We start from the raw sequence: 23,369 nt of genomic DNA on the forward strand, positions 1-23,369 counted from the left end.
ATAAAACATTCTTGTATTTAAAACTTGTTAAAAAGCTAACAATCTTGCATAAAATTCATTTATGTGAAAAATGGATTAAATCTTCTTTGCATAAACTATTTCTGTTGTTGATACTTTCAAATTAACATGCTTGGTTATGGAGTGTAAGAGTATTATAAACCCTGGTCAATATATTTTGAATACAAATCAGATTCAGAAAAGCAAGAAATAAAAGACTGAGCAATATGAGTATTAAATGAATCGAATTGTTTATATATTCATGATCTAATAATTTAAATGTATTTATTTTCATGCATGTATTTTATTTTATGTGGAAAAATGTTTACAATTCAGCGCCACGACCCATTATAGCCTTTTTTGTGTTCAATTCTGGTTTCAGCAGGATGATGTAACATTTGGGTCCAAACAGTGTGATCAAAAGACCAAAGCTCGAGGCCAGGATGGCAAATACCTCCACTGCATCTGCATAATTTCCCGGTGAGCTTATATAAACAGGAACAAAAGCCACCCACACAGCACAGAAGATCAACATGCTGAATGTGATTAGTTTGGCCTCATTAAAACTATCAGGGAGATTCCTTGCCAGGAATGCAATTAGAAAACTGAGGAAAGCTAGAACGCCAATATAACCCAATAACACTGCAAAACCAACAGCTGACCGAAATGCACACTCATAAACAATCTTATCATTTTGGTATTGGGTGTTTTTATGTGGAATTGGAGAAGCAGAAACAAGCCAGGTAGTGCAGATGGCTGCTTGAATAGATGTAAGGCACAGAACTGTTCCTCGCTGCTGCATAACACCAAACCACTTCAGACTGGTTCCCTCTCCTGGCTTGGAGGCTTTGAAAACAGCCAGAACAACCATGGTTTTTACCAGGATGCATGAGACACACAGCACAAAGCTGATGCCAAATGCTGCATGTCTAAGTTGGCATGTCCACATCCTGGGTCGTCCAATAAACAGCAGTGAACAAAGAAAGCACAACTTGAGTGACAGCAATAGCTGGAAACTAAGTTCTGAATTGTTTGCACATATTATAGGTGTTTTGTGATGGTAGATAAAGATCCCCAGAACAACAGCACATGTACATGTGCCCAGCAGTGAGGTTGCTGTCAAACAAATACCCAGAGGCCCATGGTAGGAGAGGAACTCTGTCTTCTTTGGAACACAGTGGTCACTTTGGGGGTTTGACCAAAAGTCCTCTTGACAACTGGTGCACCCCAGGGAGTCTGATAAAAGGTAGAAAGATGACGAAAGGGGAGGATGGTAAAATGCATATTATATACAGATACAAATTAAATTCAATTTTTATGCAATGTTGAAAGATAAACACTTACTGCTCATATTACTGACTTTTCCGTCAGAACAGGGGATGCAGTCAAAACAGCATTTGGGTTCCCCCTTCTTTCTCACCATGTGGGTACCAGGTGGAAAGCTCTCACTGCATACCAATTGAACGGGCTGTTGGACAAAATATAAATGAATATTGCCTGCTACAATTTTATGTAATACAAATGTCATAAAAGGTAACTGTCAAATAAAAACATATCAAACCTTTTTGGAATTAAAGTTCCAGGAGATTTTGTCTTCATCAAGTAAGATTTCTTCACCTCTGAAAGCTGACCCCTTAACCTCACCCACATTATGAACTTTAGTGCTTCCACCAGGGAGTCACAACCAGTTCATCACATCGTAAATTGGCACAACATCACCATTTTCATCAAATGACACTTGATCACCAAATGGAGTGGTGAAGTTTACCCTTTCCAAGTAATAAACAAGCTGTTAAAAGGTAATATATAAGAAATAAATTTCACAGTGCAGGGAGTGGCACCCACTATCCAATAACCAAGTTAAATCTAACACTTATTGTACTTGTACATATTAAAGGCATTAAAATCTAGTTCTAAATTAAACAGGAACATCTCCAATTGTGCCATATATATGCATACTAGTTAATGTGCTCTAATATAAATATATTAAACACTACTTTTGCTCAATATGAAAAATCCATTTAGCTCTCTTCAGCTCATTTCATCTTATTGAATTGGGGTTTTTTTTTATCCAACAAGGTCAATTTTGTTCTGAAAGTAATTATAGAAGAAATTATTTACTCAGATGAAGATGAAGTATAAATTAATATCGTACCTCCCATGGCTCCAGTGATTCCACAGTTCCACAGCTGTGCCCACTGAAAGGCCCTCTTCCTTGCTTGCATTGCAGCATGTCATCAAGGGAATATGCCAGAGCATAAACGGCTTTGTACACATTGTACTCAGGCCGGAGGTTGGAAATGTCCAAGAACTCAGTGTTCACATTCTCTAGATCTTCCTGTCCAGTGCATAATGCTCCTCCACCTTCCACCCAAACTGCTGGAGCTGGTGCAAATCTGCACTGAAATGTGAATTCCCAAAACTCATTCACCTGAAATATATGATTGAAACACATTATTAATAGCTGTGTGTGTGTGTGTGTGTGTGTGTGTGTGTGTGTGTGTGTGTGTGTTTTAAAAGGACAAAATAAAATTTTTGCAGCTAACACAGTAAACTTTTGAACTCTCACCATTGTCTTTCCATAGCTATTACTGTCAAGTAGATCAGGGCGTATTTGTAACAGGAATTCCCTGAGCCATGGTATTTCTCGTCGACGAATAGCAATGCCCAGTGTACCACCCAGGTATGGCATGAGCTGAGGTGTTTGAAGCACAGCAGCTGTTGCTGTCCAGCCTTCACTGGCTAACCACTGTAGGCCTGTTACATTCTGCCTTTCTATCTGTGCATTTTATTTCATCAGATATAAAAAGCAGTATTGTAAATAGCAACGACTCACATCATCATGACATTGAAGTACTTGCTTGACTTAAAATTAATTCTATATCATTATTTTTCTGTACTCCATTCAAATAAATACATAATACATGTATTAACCAGTTTAGCGAAACAAATTCTTTTAAAACTGCACCTCTTCCATAAGGTTTATCATGTGAGTCTCAAACACAAAGGCAATGACGACATGAGCTGTGGATTTCTTCATCACATCCACAATCCTTCTGAGTTCATCTGTGTCATTGTCAGTGGGTAAAACCTCAACATAGGCAAGGCAACCTTCTCCAGACACACTCAGCTCAGATTGTAAGGATCTTGCTGCATGGAGTCCATAATCATCATCAGTGATGAGCAGACCTGCCCAAGTCCAGCCAAAATATTTTAGAATCTGAATCATAGCACGTACCTAAGTGAAAACAGATTAAAACATGAGTGCTGCTCATCAGCTGCTGTTGACTTTTTGTATTTGTCCAGATTGATTTTTAACCTGGAAAGCATCACTTGGGATCGTCCTAAAGAAGGATGGATACTTTTGACGGTCACTCAAACAGGAACATGTGGCAAAATAACTCACCTGTGAAAAACAGACAATATGTTTTACATTATTTTCACATTAAATTTACAATTACAGGATTATAAACAAAAATGACATTTTATGGTTAAACTGATAACCTACCATAGGTAGTCTGTACAAACCTAAGATGCTGGAGATAGCAATAGAACGTGTAGAGGAAGAATCACCCACAATCCCTACAACTGGAGGATTTCCAACACATGTACTGTGTAATATAATCTGTTCCTCTTGACCACTGATTAATGAAAATGCTCCAGGGAATCCAATTCCAAGTTCAACGCAATTATCATAAAGGGTGTATCCCAGAGTCACATTAGGTAGCAAGTTGGAGTTGTTGTTGATCTCATCAATAGCAAAAGCCATGGTTTGTGCTTGCCTAAATCCTTGTACATAGAAAGTAACAAAAAACATTCTGATTTGAAAAATACATCAGGATACTTAGAAAACATGCTGCAAAGATGCTCATACAAACAATTAAGGAAACTGAATAACAATAATTAAAGGGATATTTTAATGAAAAAATAAGCAAGAAGCTTCATTCAATATCCATTTTTCTTAGCTTTGCTAATCAGCAAAGTATAATTATTTTAGATATGACAATTACATTCATACTAGCATTAGGTTTGTCCCGTTTCTCTCTTTCTTCTGTTGTTTCCTTATCATATTTACCCGTGGCAAGAAGGTTGTTGTGGCTGTGAGGTAAAAGACAGGTCAGGAATGCTTGAGAAAAAGTGGACTGGAAACAGTCCACCCAGGATGACATCTCCACTCTTCTGCATTCTGTTTAGATTAAATTGTCCCTGAAGCTGACACACAGAGGGAAACAGAGAAGAGGACATAGCATAAGAAAAGTAGGAATACAGCAAAATGGACAAGGACAAATTGCTTTGTAAAAATGAGCTCATGACAGCTTTCAGATTTTCTGACCCTGGTCATTTCATTTTATTGCTTTGCCATTCCCTTTTATTTACATGCTGTGTTGATGAATCTTGCACACCACCCTTCAGCAAAAAAACAAGGAGAATGGGCAGGGCTTAAAATACACCTCATCAGATATTGCTTTTGTATCCAGGCATATTAAGGTAACACTGTGAGTATATTACTTATCAAGATGACCTCAAGCTCACAAAAAACAACATATTTTTGTCTATCTTTTCAGTTTGGTTGCATATTATTGTATTTTTCAACAGTTATAATAGAATAATGAATGTTCTTGCGTTCTTCTTCAGTCTCAACAGGCAATGTTAAAAAAATTCCAGCCCAAATTTGAATTGTCTTTTACTGTAAAACTGTCATCATCTGAATATTTTTTGGTGTGTGTTTTTAATCATTATTAATATTTTTAATATCACACTAAATGGACTTCAGTGTTAAATTTGAAATGAACCTGTAATTGTATGAAGGCTAATGTACACCATTGAGCCCTGCTCTCAATAACAGGCATAGATGTAGCTGTGTGTAGCTGGATATAAGAAATAAGTGCTTAAAGTCAAATTTTTAAAAACATATTTAGCGCCATCTTCTGCCAATAGGGAATGTAACGTCACTAGGTTGATTGGTTGGTTGCGGTCAATAGACATTAGTTTATATTAGCTAACTAGTAACCTGTTAGCTGTAATGTTCAGTTTTGTAAAGCACTTTATAAATCAGGAGGAGAGACATTTTGAGTCAGGTGACAGTGGTTTACCGAGCAGACAAGCTGTAGTCAGAAATTATTATTTTTTTCATTCGGTCTCCAAAAAGTGTGGCATCTCTTTCATGGAATCTCCTATTTTTCATGCAGACTTGCTGATGGGATTCCTGATTGTGCTTCTGTAAGAAAGTTATGTTTGTGGTTTGATTCACATGTAATAATCTGTTATGTTGTTAACTCTTAGGATGTGATTGAGAAGAGGGAAACTATTTTATTGCACAACATAGCACTGATTGCATCAGCTGATTGCGCCACTTGGTATAATCAGCCAAACACGGAAAAATAAGAGTTTCTAACTCCAGCTTGTCAGTCCAGTGAATCACCTGTCACCTGACTCAAGCAGACTCTCCTCCACTCCACTCAGTCCTCATTTCTAAAGTGGTTGACAAACTAGAACATTATGGCCAACAGCTGGATTTTGTTTCAGTGCAGCTAGCCAAACAGCTAGCCAAACAACAAAGAGCCAATTACTGCTAAAGACACACTGACAGTCGACAGTATATCCGTGATTTCTTACTGAGCGACAAAATGTCACACTGTGAACAGAACAGACTTTCTTCCCATCATTCTGGTGGAAGGTGGTTTTTGGTTTTATCTGTTCAAATATTTTTTTAAGAACTACATGGACTCTCAGATGTTTTCTGCCCGAGTTTTATCTGGCCTCCCTGCTCTTTCAATTCAATTCAATTTTATTTATATAGCGCCAAATCACAACAACAGTCGCCTCAAGGTGCTTTATGTTACAATACAACTTTATTTGTATAGCACGTTTAAAAGACCAGCGGTACACCAAAGTGCTTTACAATAAAAACAGGAAAATTAAGACAATAAATAAAAGACTATTAACGAAGTATCACATATGTCATCAGGTTAAGGGCACTAATTATACAGCAATAAAAGGGAATATAAGAACAAAGTTACTAAGAACAGATATAGCTAAAAGATAAAGTACATAAATAAGAAATTGAACCAAATATAAAATAGGGACACTAACTAGATGGGAAAGCTATGTTGAATAAATGAGTTTTTAAACGGGATTTAAAAGATAAAACGGAGTCTGACGCACGGATAGCGATAGGAAGGTTGTTCCACAGATTCGGTGCAACCAGGGCAAAAGCACGGTCACCCCTAGATTTAAGTCTAGATCTAGGGCTCGCCCAGGGACATATAGACTAAGAAGATCGACAAGATAATGAGGGGCTAAATTATTTATAATTTTAAAGGTGAGCAACAATATTTTAAATTCAATGCGATATTTTATGGGTAACCAATGCAACTCAATAAGAACTGGGGTGATAGAGGCATGCTTTCTAGTGCCAGTCAGAAGGCGAGCAGCAGCATTCTGGACAAGCTGAAGTCTGTGAAGGAGAGCTGAGTGAAGACCAAAGTAGAGGGAATTACAATAATCCAATCTAGAAGTCACAAAAGCATGAATGAGCTTTACAAGATCTTTATGAGGGACATAGTGCTTAGCCTTAGCAATAAGGCGCAGTTGGTAAAAGCTAGATTTGATTACTGAAGACACTTGTTTGTTAAATTTGAAAGAGCTGTCCACCAGGACACCTAGGTCACTAACTGAGTCAGAGAAAGAAGTGGCAAAGGAACCAAAGGTATCAGTTGATAGGCCCCTAGGGATATGGTTGCCAAACACCACAATCTCCATTTTCTTTTCATTCAGAATAAGGGAATTGTCTGAAAGCCATTCTCTGACTTCTCTCATGCACTCGAGGAAGCAGTGCAATGAAGGAGCAATGTCACCATCATCTAATTGAAAATAAATCTGTATATCATTGGCATAGAGGTGATAAGAAATGTTATATTTTTCAAAGATTAAGCCTAGGGGGAGCATATATAATGAGAATAACATTGGGCCAAGCACAGAGCCTTGGGGCACACCACAGCATAAGGATGCAGTTGAGGAAGAATAAGTACCCAAGGTAACGGAGAAAGACCTGTTCAAAAGGTATGATTTGAACCAATTAAGGGCTTCACCCCGAATGCCTACAGTGCATTCTAACCTTGTTAATAAAATATTATGGTCAACCATGACAAATCCAATAAGACTAATACAGCAGAATGCCCTGAATCAGTAATTAAGAGAAGATCATTAAGGACTCTCAGCAAAGCTGTTTCAGTGCTGTGGCGTGGTTTAAAACCAGATTGAAATTTATCACAGATGTCATGCGCATCCAGGTAAGCCTGGAGTTGCAAGAGAACTATCTTCTCTAGGATTTTGGAAAGGAACGGAAGTTTGGATATCGGCCTATAATTAACGAAATCACAATGATCAAGACACCTTTTTTTAAGAACAGGTTGCAAACAGAGGGAACATAGCCAGAAGACAATGATAAGTTCATTAAGAACAGAATACTGGGCCCAATTACATCAATGCCATCCTTCACAATGCGAGACGGAAGAGGTTCATATGCAGAACTAGTAATTTTCAGTTGCTTGACAATTTGCTTAAGTGTACAGAGTGACACTGGCTCAAACTGATGAAAAGTTGAAGCACATTCTCCAGTGAGAGCAGGGCTCAGCACTAGGGGGAGTGAGGATTTGAGAGATAGGATTTTATCAGTAAAGTATTTTAGAAATTGTTCACAGAGAGCTGAGGATGGGACCATCGGCATATCAGGGCAGGGATTAACCACTGAATTAAAGATTTTAAATAGCAATCGAGGGTTATGGCCATTGGTCACAATAATATCAGAGAAAAAGGCTGCTTTAGCACGTTTAGCAGCAATTTGAAACTCCAGGCGGCTAGAACGCAAAGTATCAAAGGATACCTGGAAATGATCTTTCTTCCATTTCCTCTCAGCTTGGCGGCATACACGCCGCAGGGCACGCGTAGAATCATTAAACCAACGTTGAGAATTAGTTCTAGGAGATTTCATTTTGATCGGTGCTACAGTATCAAGGATGGAAGAACACATGGATAGCAAAGAATTAGCGATGTTGTCAACCGTATGATGTTTGGAGCAGTCAAAGCTAGTAGTAGAGGCAGAGTTGAGGAAAGCCACAGAAAATTTTGTCACAGATTCATAATTAATAATACGCATAGGGCGTCGGGGATTCTCAGTAAACAGTTCAATCTTACACAGATCAGTGTCAAAGATAACTGGGAAGTGATCAGAGATCCCAACATTATCAATATGCTTAATACAAATATCCAAGCCATATGAGAAAACCAAATCGAGGATGTGGCCTTTGAAGTGGGTTGGCCGATTAACCCACTGAACAAGGTTAAAAGAGTCAATTAAGGTAAGAAAGTCTGTGGCTAAGAGGTCATCCTTACAGCAAATATGAATGTTAAAATCACCAGTAATAAGAACACAGCCATAATCAACAAAAATAGATCCTAACAGATCAGTAAAATCATGAATAAAAAATTTATTATACTTCGGCGGTCGATAAACCACGGCACACAAGGTTTTAGAAGAATTGACCAGTTCCACTAATTGAACTTCAAAGCTACCGTAGGTAGGAGAAGGCAGCTGCCGAGCTTTATGTATATTTTTAAAAACTGAGGCTAAGCCACCACCTCTACCCGTAAGCCTTGGTGAGCTAAAGAAGGAACAGTCACGGGGGAGAAGCTCCGAGAAGGAGAAGGAGTCATCAGGGCAAATCCATGTCTCTGTCAGGAACAAGCTGTCAAGCCCCGAATAGAGGAACAAGTCATTTAAAATAAAAGTCTTGTTCACCAGTGACCTTATATTCAGTAGAGCCATCCGCGTCACAGTTGCGTGTCTGCTCGTAGCGCGGCGCAGATGACTTAGATTGTTGCGGCACACACCACGGAAGATGATATCCAGGTCCGAATAGGTAGGCATGCCTCTGGGAGGGCGGGGTAGTCTTGCTGCCCGGCGAAGCAAATCCACCGACAGCTGAGTGATCGAGCAGAAAGCCGGTGCCGGGAGCAAGAAGAGGTAGGTAGAAGGTCCATGGTAGCATATGGATCAGCCATAGCCTGAGCTCGAAAATAAGCCTTAAGGCGGACATGAATGCCGCTCTATTTACCCCGCTTCCTGTAGCGTTTCTTGCGTAGGGTGGGTAAAGGCAGGCAGGATACGCTGGTGGAGGAGACCGAGCGCATCAAGCTGGCGCCTCCCAAGGTCCATTGTGAGTCCGACTCATGAGATTGAGAAAAACGAAGGTCCAAAAGCATTTGGCGGTCATAGGTAATTAGTGCATTGCCACCAGATGAACATAATGTTAAAAGAATGAGTAGTACTATGCAAAAGTCGAGAAAAAGCAGTCTAAAGCAGGGAGGAGGAAGACGGCCAGCCATACACACCGGCGCCATCTTGGTTATACAGTAGATCCTACAACAATAGATACAGAAAAAAACCCCAACAATCATATGACCCCATATGAGCAAGCACTTTGGTGACAGTGGGAAGGAAAAACTCCCTTTTAACAGGAGGAAACCTCTGGCAGAACCAGGCTCAGGGAGGGGCGGCCATCTGCTGCTATGACAGCTGGGATAGGCTCCAGCACCCCCCGCGACTCTGAAAAGGATAGGCGGAAGTGGATGGATGGAATTTATATTTGCATTTAAAGTTATGAAATATGATTCATTAAACATGTTTGTGGTTGTAACAGTAAAAAATATGACTTTTTCTACTTGGATTTTATGTTTTTTGCCTGATTTTAGATCAATTGTGTTAATACAGTATGTCAAAATGAAAACAAAACTGTAAATTCAGACACTTTTTCAAAGTAACTTGCCCAACACTGCTAATAACACACAAACAACAGATTCCATAATGCATCGCTGCAGCCTCCTTGCCAAACACTAGGCTGCCTGGGAACATTCCCGCGTCAATCAAGTCAATCTTCTGTTATCGCGAAGCTAGCCCCTCACAATGGCGAAGAGAAAAGTTGATTCTGAAAACAGAGCCTTTCAGCACCAGTGAGAGACTGAATATATGTTTACAGACATTGCTGCTAAACCCGTGTGTCTTACTTGTAGAGCTAATGTGGCTGTAATTAAGGAATTTAATTTAAGACGGCACTACGAGACAAAACATCAGGATAAGCTGAAAAACCTAAATGCAGAGCAGAAACTATAGAAGGTAGAAGAGCTAAAGAAGAATCTAACATTTCAGCAGACATTTTTCACCAGAGCAAAATCACAAAGTGAAGGTGTTGTGAAAGCAAGTTCTATTGTAGCAGAGGAGCTACAATAGAGGAGCCAAATCAGCCTGGCCATTTACCACTCTGAAGAGTGCATGATGAAGGTGTGCGATGTCTTGTGTCCAGTCAAAACGCAGATTTTGGCAAATGTGAGCCTGAAGAGAAATACATTTGCTGATCGGGTTTGTGAGATGGCCACTGATTTAACGTCTTGATGCATGCTCAATCATCCAGGTAAGTGAATCTCCAAAAGTTGATTCTGTTCATCTGTGTCTTCATTCCACCTATTTCACATATAAGGGTCAGTTCTACAGGCAGAAACATGGGTTCACCAGTTTCACCCATCGTGGCCAATTTCAGGTATGTGGATGACACCTGGGTTAAAATCAAATCTCAGGACGTTCCACAATTCATGGATCACATTAACCCTTTAAAGCCGGTCGCAGCGGGCACGCTCCGTTTTGCGTAACTATTTTTAAATCCCTGTAGAACCGGAACCGCATAAGCTAGAGCGATAATTTTTTTTGCATACGAAACCGGAGGAGTTGTACTTACATCTTATGCCATCAGCTTGTCCTAGGTCACGGTTTCCTTCCACATATAGCTTTGCAAATATTGCATAAAAAGCGCTTGCAGGAACAAAAACATAATATTCCAGAAATCCGATCAGCTGTTCGTAACACTTCCCTCATTGAAACAGACATCAGCGTGAACAATCGCATGTCCACCATGCCCGAAACCGGAAGTGACGTAATTTTCGCGGAAAATGTAGTTTTTTTACTTGTAGGCCTTAAAAGCCTATACTGGTGTTTTTATAAGTCATGTTTGACTTTATGCTTTTCTGAATAGTTGCTGGGATGCTTAGAACTCAAATTGCACTGCTTAAAATAGTTTATTTTGATGCACATGCTGTTTTCTTTGCAAATTTGCATCATAGGATTGTTTTTGGTTTTTCCTGCAGTATATAAAAATTGGTGTATCTCAAAAATAAAACTATGAAGACACTCAAAATAAATTTCCTGTTGTTGTAAACTATTTTTTGCAACTTTTTTGTATTTAAAGTTTTGAGGGATAAACCTCTTAAATTTCTCCAAGTAGAAATATATGTAAAAAAAACAAAAACGATTTTCAATTTTTTTGTAGTTTATTGCACTTTTTTGCAATTTATGTAGTTACTATGGACTTAATGCATACATATTATTAAAATATGGGCTATAACAGTTGTATTTATGTATGGCAACTTGAAATGCTCCCAAAAATGGCACTACAGCATGTAAAAATATAAAGTAAGCTCTGGCGGCCTTGGTTCTATGGTAGGTCTTAAAGGGTTAACTTGGTGGACCGACACATCAAATTCACCAGGGAGGATATGAAAACTGGCAGGTTAGCCTTCTTAGACTGTGAGATTTCCATCAGTAATGGGGGACATCTAAATGCTTATGTGTACTGTAAACTTATGCATACGGATCAGTATTTAAGGTTTGACTCTCATCATAGAATAGAATAGAATTAGAATAGAATTCAACTTTATTGTCATTGCACATGCACAGGTACAGGGCAACGAAATGCAGTTTGCATCCATCCAGAAGTGCTTTAGTGATATAGATATATTACAATATATATTAGCAATAATATAGATATGTAAGTATATTACAGAAATGGGTCTATTATGGTATGTTATAATGTACACGGTATGAAGTATGTTGTGAATATTCTATAACTATAGGTATGTACAGGCTGTAGTGAGTACAAGCTATGTACAGGCTATGAACAGGATATAAATATGAAAAACTATACAGAATATGAAATAAATAATTTTACAGAAATCTGAGATATACAGTTATACAGAAATGGGAACTATGCAAGTTGTAAACAGTTGTAGGGTTAAATCAACTGTTCATCCACTGGAGCATAAATTGGGTGTCATCAGGACGCTACAAAACAGAGTGAACACCATCCCCACAGACACAGTGGCCAGGGAAACAGAAGAACATCACATCAAGAAGGCCCTGAGTAAATGTGGTTATCCCAGTTGTTGAACACATCGCGCCACAAAACACAGCAACACACTTCCTCAACACTGGGTGTGAGTGGAGCCCTCTAGAGGTCCACCACAGCTGGACTTTTGTCAAAGCTGGGAAGGTACCAAAAGAAAGCTCCAGCTGATCCAGGAGAGAAGGACAATCAGTGACTAAGCGAAAACCTGTAGTGATCCCGTATGTGTCAGGAGTATCGGAACAGTTGAGACGCACTATTTCTAAACACCGGGTCTCTGTGGCTTTCAATCCCCAAAACACGCTGCACCAAAAATTGGTCCACCTCAAGGATCGGGTCCCCCGACACAAACAGCGTAACATAGTGTACACTGTTAAGTGCCAGGAGGATTGCCAGGATTTATACATCGGGGAAACCAAACAACCTCTGGTGAAGTGGATGGCACAACACAGAAGAGCTACCTCGTCAGGCCAGGACTCTGCAGTCTATTTACACCTACAAGCCAGTGGACACTCTTTCAATGACGAGTATGTACACATCCTGGACAGGGAGGAACGCTGGTTTGAGCGCGGAGTCAAGGAGGTCATTTGCGTGAAAAAGGAAAGACCATCTCTGATTCGAGGAGGGGGCCTAAGGGTACATCTTTCACTATCTTACAATGCTGTGATTGCAGCCATTCCCCAACTCTCTGTGAATGGTACTCATGGCCATTGATCAGTGGGCTTTGATCAGTGGTTGTTGATCAATGGTCATGAGAATTTGCATAATTATGATTAAGGAACTGACCTCCCAGCCCATTGTTCCTTCAGTGGGCTGCTTTCAGTTATTATGCAAATGTACTGTTTATATGATTGACGAATCCTGCAGTCTGCTGAGACTGAAGAAGACACTTAGATGAGTGACGAAACGTTTCTCCCACTGAAAACCGTACGTGCAGATGAACAGAATCAACTTTTGGAGAGCCACTGATTTAAGAACACAGTTGTGTGAAACAAGCAAAAACTTTATTGCATACTCTCTTGCTGTGGATGAAAGTACAGACATGATAGACATTGCACAGCTGGCCATCTTCATCCGTGGAGTGGAAATATTGGACAATAAATCGATGCACGGGACAACGACAGGAAAAGACATTTTTGAAAACGTATGCCAAAGTGTAACCGACATGAAACTGCCCTGGGACAAATTTGTTGGACTTACAACAGATGGAGCACCGGTGTTGTACGGTGAAAAAAAGTGGAGTAGTCGGCAGGATGCGAGTAAAGATGCAGGAGGAGAACTGTACCAGTGAGTTAACAGCATATCACTCACTGATCACACACCAGGAAACACTGTGTGGTAAAGTCCCAAAAATGGAGCATGTAATTATCCCCATAACGCAAACCGTAAATTTTATCTGAGCTAAAGATTTAAATCACCCTCAATTTCAGTCTTTTATGTGGGAAATAGATTCAGAGTTTGCCGACATTTCTTATCATACAGAGGTCCGTTGGCTGAGTTAGGGAAAAGTTCTCAAAAGAGTTTTTGAGCTCAGCAAGGAAATCTGTCATGGACATGGCATCTATGATGCGGTGAAGGGAAGGCATTTCAAGTGAAGCTGTCACAAATGCACCAGTGCAACTTGCCTCACGTTCCCTGTTGCCAAGTAATGTTGAACCAAGTCGGCGCACTTTCCTAATAAATTGAGCACACTGCGCACTGAGTTCGCATGACACTTTGGTGATTTTGAAGCACAAAAAGAGAATCTTGAGCTGCTTCCCAACCCATTTACGTGGAAACTGCACCTGTGCAGATTCAGATGGAGCTGCAGTGTAATGGGACACTCAAGGCAAAGTACGACATTGAATGGGCCGCACAGTTAATTAGTTCCATTCCTGAAGCAATGCCCCAGCTCCGTCTACATGCGGCTCGAACCTTGTATATGCTTTCATTTATTTTTTCTGGGGTTTTTGGCAGCATGTTCATATTTCTAACTTGCATAATTTTGACAGGATATATTTTTGTTAAGAGCAAAATATTTAAAGTTACCATCAATCAGAATACGCAACACAAATCAGGCAAGATTAAAACAGGTCAAGCAAGAAAGAAAATAGCTTCTATGAAATGTATGAATGCGTAATAGTGAAAGCATAATGTCTTGATTGCTTTTAATCCAAAATTATTGCTCAAAAATAAAACATCCTTGTTCCTTCTGAAGGTCACCTGAAGGTGACCTTCACTGAAGGTGACCTGCAGTTTTTGTATCGGTTATACAGTTTAAAATTCTAAAAATCTTGCATAAAATTCAAGAAAATTCAAAGTCATATAAGAGCATTATAAATCCTAGTCAATATATTTCTGAATACATATCAGAGTTAGAATGGCAAGATATGCAAGTATAAACAATATCAGTCTTGTATGAATCAAATTATTTCTATATTCATGATCTAATCATTTAAATGTATTTATTTTCATGCATGTATTTTAATTTATGTGAAAACATTTTTATGATTCAGTGCCATGACCCATTACAGCCTTTTTTGTGTTCAATTCTGGTTTCAGCAGGATTATGTAACATTTGGGTCCAAACAATGTGATCAAGAGGCCAAAGCTTGAGGCCAAGATGGCAAATACCTCCACTGCATCTGCATAATTTCCCGGTGAGCTGATATAGACAGGAACAAAGGCCACCCACACAGCACAGAAGATCAGCATGCTGAATGTGATGAGCTTGGCCTCATTAAAACTGTCAGGGAGATTCCTTACCAGGAATGCAATTAGAAAACTGAGGAAAGCCAGCACGCCAATATAACCCAATAACACTGCAAAACCAACACTAGACCCAACTACACATTCATAAACAATTTTATCATTTTGGTATTGGGTGTTTTTATGTGGAGTTGGGGAAGCAGAAACAAGCCAAGCAGTGCAGATGACTACTTGAATAGATGTAAGAAACAGAACTGTTCCTCTCTGCTGCGTAACACCAAACCACTTCAGACTGGTTCCCCCTCCTGGCTTGGAGGCTTTGAAAACAGCCAGAACAACCATGGTTTTTACTAGGATGCATGAGACACAAAGCACAAAGCTGATCCCAAATGCTGCATGTCTGAGTTGGCATGTCCAAAGCCTGGGTTGTCCAATGAACAGCAGTGAACAAAGGAAACATAACTTTTGTGACAGCAATAGCTGGAAACTAAGTTCTGAATTGTTGGCACGTACTATGTGTGTTCTGCGATGGTAGATAAAAATCCCTAGAACAACAGCACATAAAAATGTGCCCAGTAATGAGGTTGCTGTCAAACAAATACCCAGAGGCTCAAGGTAAGAGAGGAACTCTGTCTTCTTAGGAACACAGTGGTCACGTTGGGGGTTTGACCAAAAATCCTCTGGACAACTGGTGCACTCCAAGGAGTCTGGCAAAAGGGAGAAAGATGATGAAAGGGGAAGATAATTAAATGCATACTATATTTAATGAAAATGAAATTCAACATGTCATGCTGACAGATTAAAAAAAACCCTGAAAATACACTTACTGCTCTTATTACTGACTTTTCCGTCAGAACAAGGGATGCAGTCAAAACAGCATTTGGATTCCCCCTTCTTTCTTATCATGTGGGTACCGAGTGGACAGCTCTCACTACATATTGATCGAACTGGCTGTTGGACAAAAAATAAACAAATATTGCCTGCTGCAATTCTATATAATGTAAATGTCATAAAAGGTAACGATCAAATAAAAGCATACTTAACCTTGTTTGATATAGAGTTCCAGAAGATTTTGTTTTCATCAAGTATGAGTTCTTCATCTTTTAAAGCTGACCCCTTAACCTCACCCACACTCTGAACTTTAATGCTTCCATCAGGGAGCAACAACCAGTTCATCACATCATAAATTGGCACGACATCACCATTTTCATCAAATGACACTTGATCACTAAATGGAGTGGAGAAGTTGACCCTTTCCAAGTAATAAACAAGCTGTTAAAGGTATAAGTATACAAGAAATAAATTTCACAGTGCAGACAGTGGCATTCTATATCCAATAACCAAATTAAATCTAACACTTATTATACTTTTATATTTAAATGCATTAAAATCTAATTCTAAATTAAGCATGGATATCTCTAATTGTGCAATAAATATGCATACTAGTTAATGTGCTCTAATATAAATATATTAAACACTACTTTCACTCAATATGAAAAACCCATTTAGCTCACTTCAGCTCATTTCATCTTATTGAATTGTTGTTTTTTTTATCCGACAGGGTACATTTTGTTGTACTGAAAGTAATTATAGAACAAATGACTTACTCATAGATGAAGTATAAATTAATATCACACCTGCCAAGGCTCCAGTGATTGCAAAGTGCCACAGCTGTGCCCACTGAAAGGCCCTCTTCCTGGCTTGCATTGCAGAATGTCATCAAGAGAATATGCCAGTGCATAAACAGCTTTGTACACATTGTACTCAGGCCGGAGGTTGGAAATGTCCAAGAACTCAGTATTCACATTTTCTAGATCTTCCTGTCCAGTGCATAATGCTCCTCCACCTTCCAGCCAGCCTGGTGGAGCTGGAGCAAATCTACACTGAAATGTGAATTCCCAAAACTGATTCACCTGAAATATATGATTGAAATATATTATTAATAGCTGTGTTTGTGTGCATCTGCTGTTTGTTTTTTCTTTTTAAAAAGGACAAAATTAAATTTTTGCAGCTAACACAGTAAAGTTTTGAACTCTCACCATTGTCTTTCCATAGCTATTACTGTCAAGCAGATCAGGGCGTATTTGTAACAGGAATTCCCTGAGCCCTGGTATTTCTCCTCGACGAATAGCGATGCCCAGTGTACCACCCAGGTGTGGCATGAGCTGAGGTGTTTGAAGCACAGCAGCTGTTGCTGTCCAGCCTTCATTGGCCAACCACTGTAGGCCTGTTACATTCTGCCTTTCTATCTGTGCATTGTAAAAAGCAGTATTGTAAATAGCAACGACTGACATCATCATGACATTGAAGTACTTGCTTGACTTCTACGAATTCTATACCATTATTTTTCTGTACTCATTCAAATAAAGACATAATACATGTATTAACCAGTTTAGAGAAACAAATTCTTTTAAAACTGCACCTCTTCCATAAGGTTTATCATGTGAGTCTCAAACACAAAGGCAATGACCACATGAGCTGTGGATTTCTTCATCACATCCACAATCCTTCTGAGTTCATCTGTGTCTTTGTCAGTGGGTAAAACCTCAATGTAGGCAAGGCAACCTTCTCCAGACACACTCAGCTCAGATTGTAAGGATCTGGCTGCATGAAGTCCATAATCATCATCAGTGATGAGCAGACCTGCCCAAGTCCAGCCAAAATATTTTAGAATCTGAATCATAGCACGTACCTAAGTGAAAACAGATTAAAACATGAGTGCTGCTCATCAGCTGCTGTTGACTTTTTATATTTTTCCTGATTGATTTTTAACCTGGAAAGCATCACTTGGGATCGTCCTAAAGAAGGATGGATACTTTTGACGGTCACTCAAACAGGAACATGTGGCAAAATAACTCACCTGTGAAAAATACAGACTGTATATTGTACACTGTTTTAAACATTTAATGTACAATTAAGTTAATATAAACAAAAATAATATTAAACTGAAAACTTACCATAGGTACTCTGTACAAACCTAAGATGCTGGAGATAGCAATAGAAGGAGTAGAGGAAGAATCACCCACAATCCCTATAACTGGCGGATTTCCAACACGTGTATTGTGTAATATAATCTGTTCCTCTTGACCACTGATTAATGACAACGCTCCACGGAATCCAATTCCAAGTTCAACGCAATTATCATAAAGGGTGTATCCCAGAGTCACATTAGGTAGCAAGCTGGAGTTGTTGTTGATCTCATCAATAGCAAAAGCCATGGTTTGTGCTTGCCTAAATCCTTGTACATAGAAACTAACAAAAAACATTTTGATTTGAAAAATACATCAGGATACTTAGAAAACAGCTGAGCTTTATTAATCAACACAATATAATTACTTTAGATATTACAATTATGTTTATATTAGCATTAGGTTTGTCCTGTTTCTCTATTTTTTTCTGTTGTTTCCCTGTCATATTCACCTATGGCAAGTAGGTTGCTGTGGCTGTGAGGTAAAAGACAGGTAAGAAATGCTTGAGAAAAAGTGGACTGGAAACAGTCCTCCCAGGATGACATCTCCACTCTTCTGCATTCTGTTTAGATTAAATTGCTCCTGTAGTTGGCACGAGGAGGGAAACAGAGAAGAGGGTATAGTATGAGAAAAATAAGAATACAGCAAAACGAACAAGAACAAATTGCTTTGTAAAAATGAGCTCATGACAGCTTTCAGATTTTCTGACCCTAGTCATTTCATTTTATTGCTTTGCCATTCCCTTTTATTGACATGCTGTGTTGATGAATTTTGGATACCACCCATCTGGGAAAAAGAAGGTGAAAGGGCAGGGCCTGAAATACATTTTGATTAGAGATTGGTTCCTCACAAGAAGTGCACAATGTGTAGATCTGTGACTTGAGATCTACACATTGAGCAGTAAGACAGAGTTAGACTCGGGTGGTCCCATTTCAATGTGATTGACAGGTAAACCTTAAGTTAGACTCTTTTTCTCCAATTGATCTTTCTGAGTTAACTTCAATAATTACTTCCTCCAAACCATCAACGTGTCTTTTAGACCCCATTCCTACAAAACTGCTCAAAGAAGTCCTGCCATTAATTAATTCTTCGATCTTAAATATGATCAACCTATCTCTAATAATCGGCTATGTACCACAGGCTTTCAAGGTGGCAGTAGTTAAACCTTTACTCATAAAGCCATCTCTAGACCCAGCAGTCTTAGCTAATTATAGGCCAATCTCCAACCTTCCTTTCATATCAAAAATCCTTGAAAGAGTAGTTGTCAAACAGCTAACAGATCATCTGCAGAGGAATAGCTTATTTGAAGAGTTTCAGTCAGGTTTCAGAGCTCATCACAGCACAGAAACAGCTTTAGTGAAGGTTACAAATTATCTTCTTATGGCCTCTGACAGTGGACTCATCTCTGTGCTTGTCCTGCTAGACCTCAGTGCAGCGTTCGATACTGTTGACCATAATATCCTATTAGAGCGATTAGAACATGCTGTATGTATTACAGGTACTGCAGTGGTTTGTATCATATCTATCTAATAGACTCCAATTTGTACATATAAATGGAGAGTCCTCTTTACCCACTAAGGTCAATTATGGTGTTCCACAGGGTTCGGTGCTAGGACCAATTCTGTTTACATTATACATGCTTCCCCTAGGCAGCATCATTAGAAGACATAGCATAAATTTTCACTGCTATGCAGATGACACGCAGCTCTATCTATCCATGAAGCCAGATAACACACACCAATTAGTTAAATTGCAGGAATGTCTTAAAGACATAAAGACCTGGATGGCCGCTAACTTTCTGCTTCTTAATTCAGATAAAACTGAGGTTATTGTACTTGGCCCTGAAAATCTTAGAAATATGGTATCTAACCAGATTCTTACTCTGGATGGCATTACCTTGGCCTCCAGTAACGCTGTGAGGAACCTTGGAGTCATTTTTGACCAGGATATGTCCTTCAACGCACATATTAAACAAATATGTAAGACTGCTTTCTTCCATTTGCGCAACATCTCTAAAGTTAGAAATATCCTGTCTCAGAGTGACGCTGAAAAACTAGTTCATGCATTTATTACTTCCAGGCTGGACTACTGTAATTCATTATTATCAGGATGTTCTAAAAACTCACTGAAAAAAAACCTTCAGCTAATCCAAAATGCTGCAGCAAGAGTCCTGACAGGGACTAGAAAGAGAGAGCATATTTCTCCTGTTTTGGCTTCCCTTCATTGGCTTCCTGTTAAATCCAGAATTGAATTCAAAATCCTGCTCCTCACATACAAGGTCTTAAATAATCAGGCCCCATCTTATCTTAATGACCTTGTAGTACCATATCAGCCTATTAGAGCACTTCGCTCTCGAACTGCAGGCCCAGTTGTTGTTCCTAGAGTATTTAAAAGTAGAATGGGAGGGAGAGCCTTCAGTTTTCAGGCCCCTCTTCTGTGGAACCAGCTTCCAGCTTTGATTCAGGAGACAGACACTATCTCTACTTTCAAGATTAGGCTTAAAACTTTCCTTTTTGCTAAAGCATATAGTTAGGGCTGGACCAGGTGACCCTGAATCCTCCCTTAGTTATGCTGCAATAGACGTAGGCTGCCGGCTTTTCCCATGATGCATTGAGTTTTTCCTTTCCAGTCACCTAGTGACGGCCAAATGAAGCTTTCTGAAGCATTGAAGCTTGTATTGAAAAACGGTTCATTACTCGAGCTTTTCAACACAGTCCTCTCTGGTGACATCTGGTGGCCAAAAATATGAAGAGCAGCTTGAATCCACAAAATAAAACCAGCTGCTTCGTAATGATTGCCCACTCTACAGAGTAGAATTCTGTCTGATATTAGGCCACCGTTGTGTTGCTTTAAACGTGTATTTTTTGGGGTGACAAAAATGTTGTTTATTTCTTTAATAAATAATTTTGACCAGTAAACTTTCCTTGTTTAAACATGCACCATTGTGTGGTCTTTCTTTGCTTGTGACGGCTTGATGTTGGTAAATACAATAATTGAAAAATACCACGTTACATATAATATACATATAATAATGTACAACACATTATGGAGTATGCTTCTGCTGTGAGGTCCCGCCTACATGTACTTATGCAGTTAGTCGCTAGACGGGTATTTTTATAAATAATATTACATTAGGGAAATTTTCCTATACATATTTTTGACCTGGGGGTAGAATTGATTGTGAACTGGAAAGGGAAAATGCTTATGAACTTGCAAATTAAAAACATGATGCATTTAATGTAACCCTTTTCCATTTGTATTTAAGAAGAAAATTTGTTCCACTGTGCGATGGCCGAACCTGTTCCTTTTATATTTAGATAATTTCTCCTGCCTTAAAGAAAATCCCTTCACATGGAACAGAAGAGGCTGGAGTGCACAGAAACTGGTAGAGATGCAGTTATACAGTCTAACTGGGCCCCATAAACTATCAGCTAAAGAGAATAAATAAATTAAATTGCTGCACATTTTGCAGACTAACAGTTTAAGATTATTTAAAACATAAAATGTATCTTTTTATAACATTAAATGTAAAGAGTCAAATAGAAGTCTTTCTAAAGTTATTTAATGATATTTATATTATGAAAAGCAGATTTTTGACATTTTAAGTTTTTCCCGTTGTCAGATAAAATAAACACGCACAAAACAAAAGCAAACAACAAGAACACAAAGCTGGAAAACCCACCCGATTGACCAAAATCAACTCAAAATACTCCCACACAACAGAAACTCCTCTATTCCTCGCTGGCTCCAAATCTCTCAGTAAAAATATCAGTGGTTTGCTATCTGTCACCATCAAAACACTCCACAAATCCCGCGAATGATTCGCTTCCTTATAAACCATTGAATCAGATACCAAAGCAGTTAGGTTCTAAATGAAGCTTCGGACGTCACTGATCACGTGACTCTGGCTAAACGAATCAAGCTTCGACACAGTGCTTCTGAAGCAGTGTGTTGATTTTTTTGACACACGCATCGGAGCATCAGCTTCAAGCGGGCCATCACTACAGTCACCTTTCTCACTCAGTATGTGTTAATAGACCTCTCTGCATTGAATCATATCTGTTATTAACCTCTGTCTCTCTTCCACAGGATGTCTTTCATCCCGTTTTCCTTCTCTTACCCCAACCGGTAGCAGCATATGACCGCCCCTCCCTGAGCCTGGTTCTGCCGGAGGTTTCTTCCTGTTAAAAGGGAGTTTTTCCTTCCCACTGTCGCCAAAGTGCTTGCTCATAGGGGGTCATATGGTTGTTGGGTTTTTCTCTTTACCTATGAAGCGCCTTGAGGCGACTTTTCTTGTGATTTGGCGCTATATAAATAACATTTAATTGAATTGAATTGAATCCTGTGCCTTTGCACCCTAGTGAATAGGTTGATCATAACTGCACTGACAAGAGAAGATGAGTCTCCTAAATTTCAGTTACCCCTATTGCAGGCTGAAAATAGGGACAGTAATGAGGATAGTGAGAGTGAGGATGAAAATTAAGGTTTGGAATTGTTCTGTGCGTTTGTTTGTTTTTTCTTTTTCTGACACTAGAATGATGCACGTTGGGAAATCTCTTTTGAGTTTGCAATGGTGTTGATGTTAGGTACGGGAGTTGGGAAAGAAATCTCCATGTTTTTTTAATGTGATTTAATGGGGTTGTTATCACAAAGGGGGGAATTGTACTGGAAATTTCTTTATTCTATGTATTAATCACATATTTTAATCATATCACATTGGTAATAGTAACATCACTTTCTCACTTTAGTATAGCAAGATCACTCCTGACACCAATTGTATACATGCATGTGGAATGTTATCACAAGTGGGCCTCAGGTTTTATTACACCTCACAGAGGGTGCATTGTAGACTTGAAGATCTCCAGACATCCTCTTTCTCGGGACGTGACAGGTGGTTGTAACATTTCTTAGAGTGGGAGAGGGGCAAGGATGAGCTGGATTGAAGGTATAGAGATATATGATGTGATGTGGAATGTCTTTGTTTTGAAAGTGTTCTGGGAAGGTACAAAATGGTTCAGGGTGGTGTCCTTCCTCAGAAAATTGTTTGGTGTTTGATCTGAACATTTTCTCCACTGCAGTGTTTCCTTTTCTTTTCTCTTTTTAATAAACCTCACTTCAAAAGACACACTCACCTGGCGTTTGCAGTTTTATTCAAGATTTTGCATAACATAAGCAAGGCTGAAACCCAACCACCACTGAACAAAACACACAAGCTGAAATGTCAAGACTGGACTAAGAAATATCTGAAGACAGATTTTCAAGTGCAGAGCTGTGTGTTTTTTCTTTTTTATTAATCTTTGTGTAAGTGCGAGAGCATGTGCTCTCCTCCTTCAAACAAATTTAATATCTTAACAAAAGCAACAAAAACTGAATTTCAAGTAGAAAAACCTTACATTTATGGAATTCACATAGTAATATAGAGTTCATGTCTTTTGGTAGGCTTCTAATATTCTGTTTTCGGGAAGGCTGTTCCCGAAGCTCTGCG

General features: G+C 39.1%; 1 protein-coding gene and 1 pseudogene across 1 annotated transcript; both read right to left on the reverse strand.

The window, feature by feature from the left end:
- Nucleotides 1-322: 322 nt before the first annotated feature.
- LOC146373596 (extracellular calcium-sensing receptor-like) lies at nucleotides 323-4,242 on the reverse strand (annotated as a pseudogene).
- Nucleotides 4,243-14,711: 10,469 nt separating this feature from the next.
- On the reverse strand, nucleotides 14,712-18,445 carry LOC146373597 (extracellular calcium-sensing receptor-like). Its single transcript, XM_084950103.1, has 9 exons — nucleotides 18,336-18,445; nucleotides 17,873-18,167; nucleotides 17,689-17,775; nucleotides 17,338-17,607; nucleotides 16,955-17,164; nucleotides 16,553-16,828; nucleotides 15,960-16,187; nucleotides 15,743-15,866; nucleotides 14,712-15,622 (listed from the first exon to the last, which is right to left on the reverse strand). The coding sequence occupies exons 1-9, from the start codon at nucleotides 18,443-18,445 to the stop codon at nucleotides 14,712-14,714; spliced, it is 2,511 nt and encodes an 836-aa protein (XP_084806229.1).
- Between the last annotated feature and the right edge of the window lie 4,924 nt (nucleotides 18,446-23,369).

This window comes from Perissodus microlepis, chromosome 14, assembly GCF_051167445.1.
Source record: "Perissodus microlepis isolate ML-2025 ecotype Zambia chromosome 14, ASM5116744v1, whole genome shotgun sequence".
Lineage (NCBI taxonomy): Eukaryota > Metazoa > Chordata > Actinopteri > Cichliformes > Cichlidae > Perissodus > Perissodus microlepis.

Excerpts from the sequence above, each read along its gene's own strand:
- LOC146373597 (XM_084950103.1), bottom strand. The coding sequence starts at position 18,445 with ATGCAGAAGAGTGGAGATGTCATCCTGGGAGGACTGTTTCCAGTCCAC. Across the intron at positions 17,776-17,872 it reads GTTTGTACAGAGTACCTATG|GTGAGTTATTTTGCCACATG; the intron begins GTAAGTTTTCAG and ends TATTTTTCACAG. Across the intron at positions 16,829-16,954 it reads ATAGCTATGGAAAGACAATG|GTGAATCAGTTTTGGGAATT; the intron begins GTGAGAGTTCAA and ends CATATATTTCAG.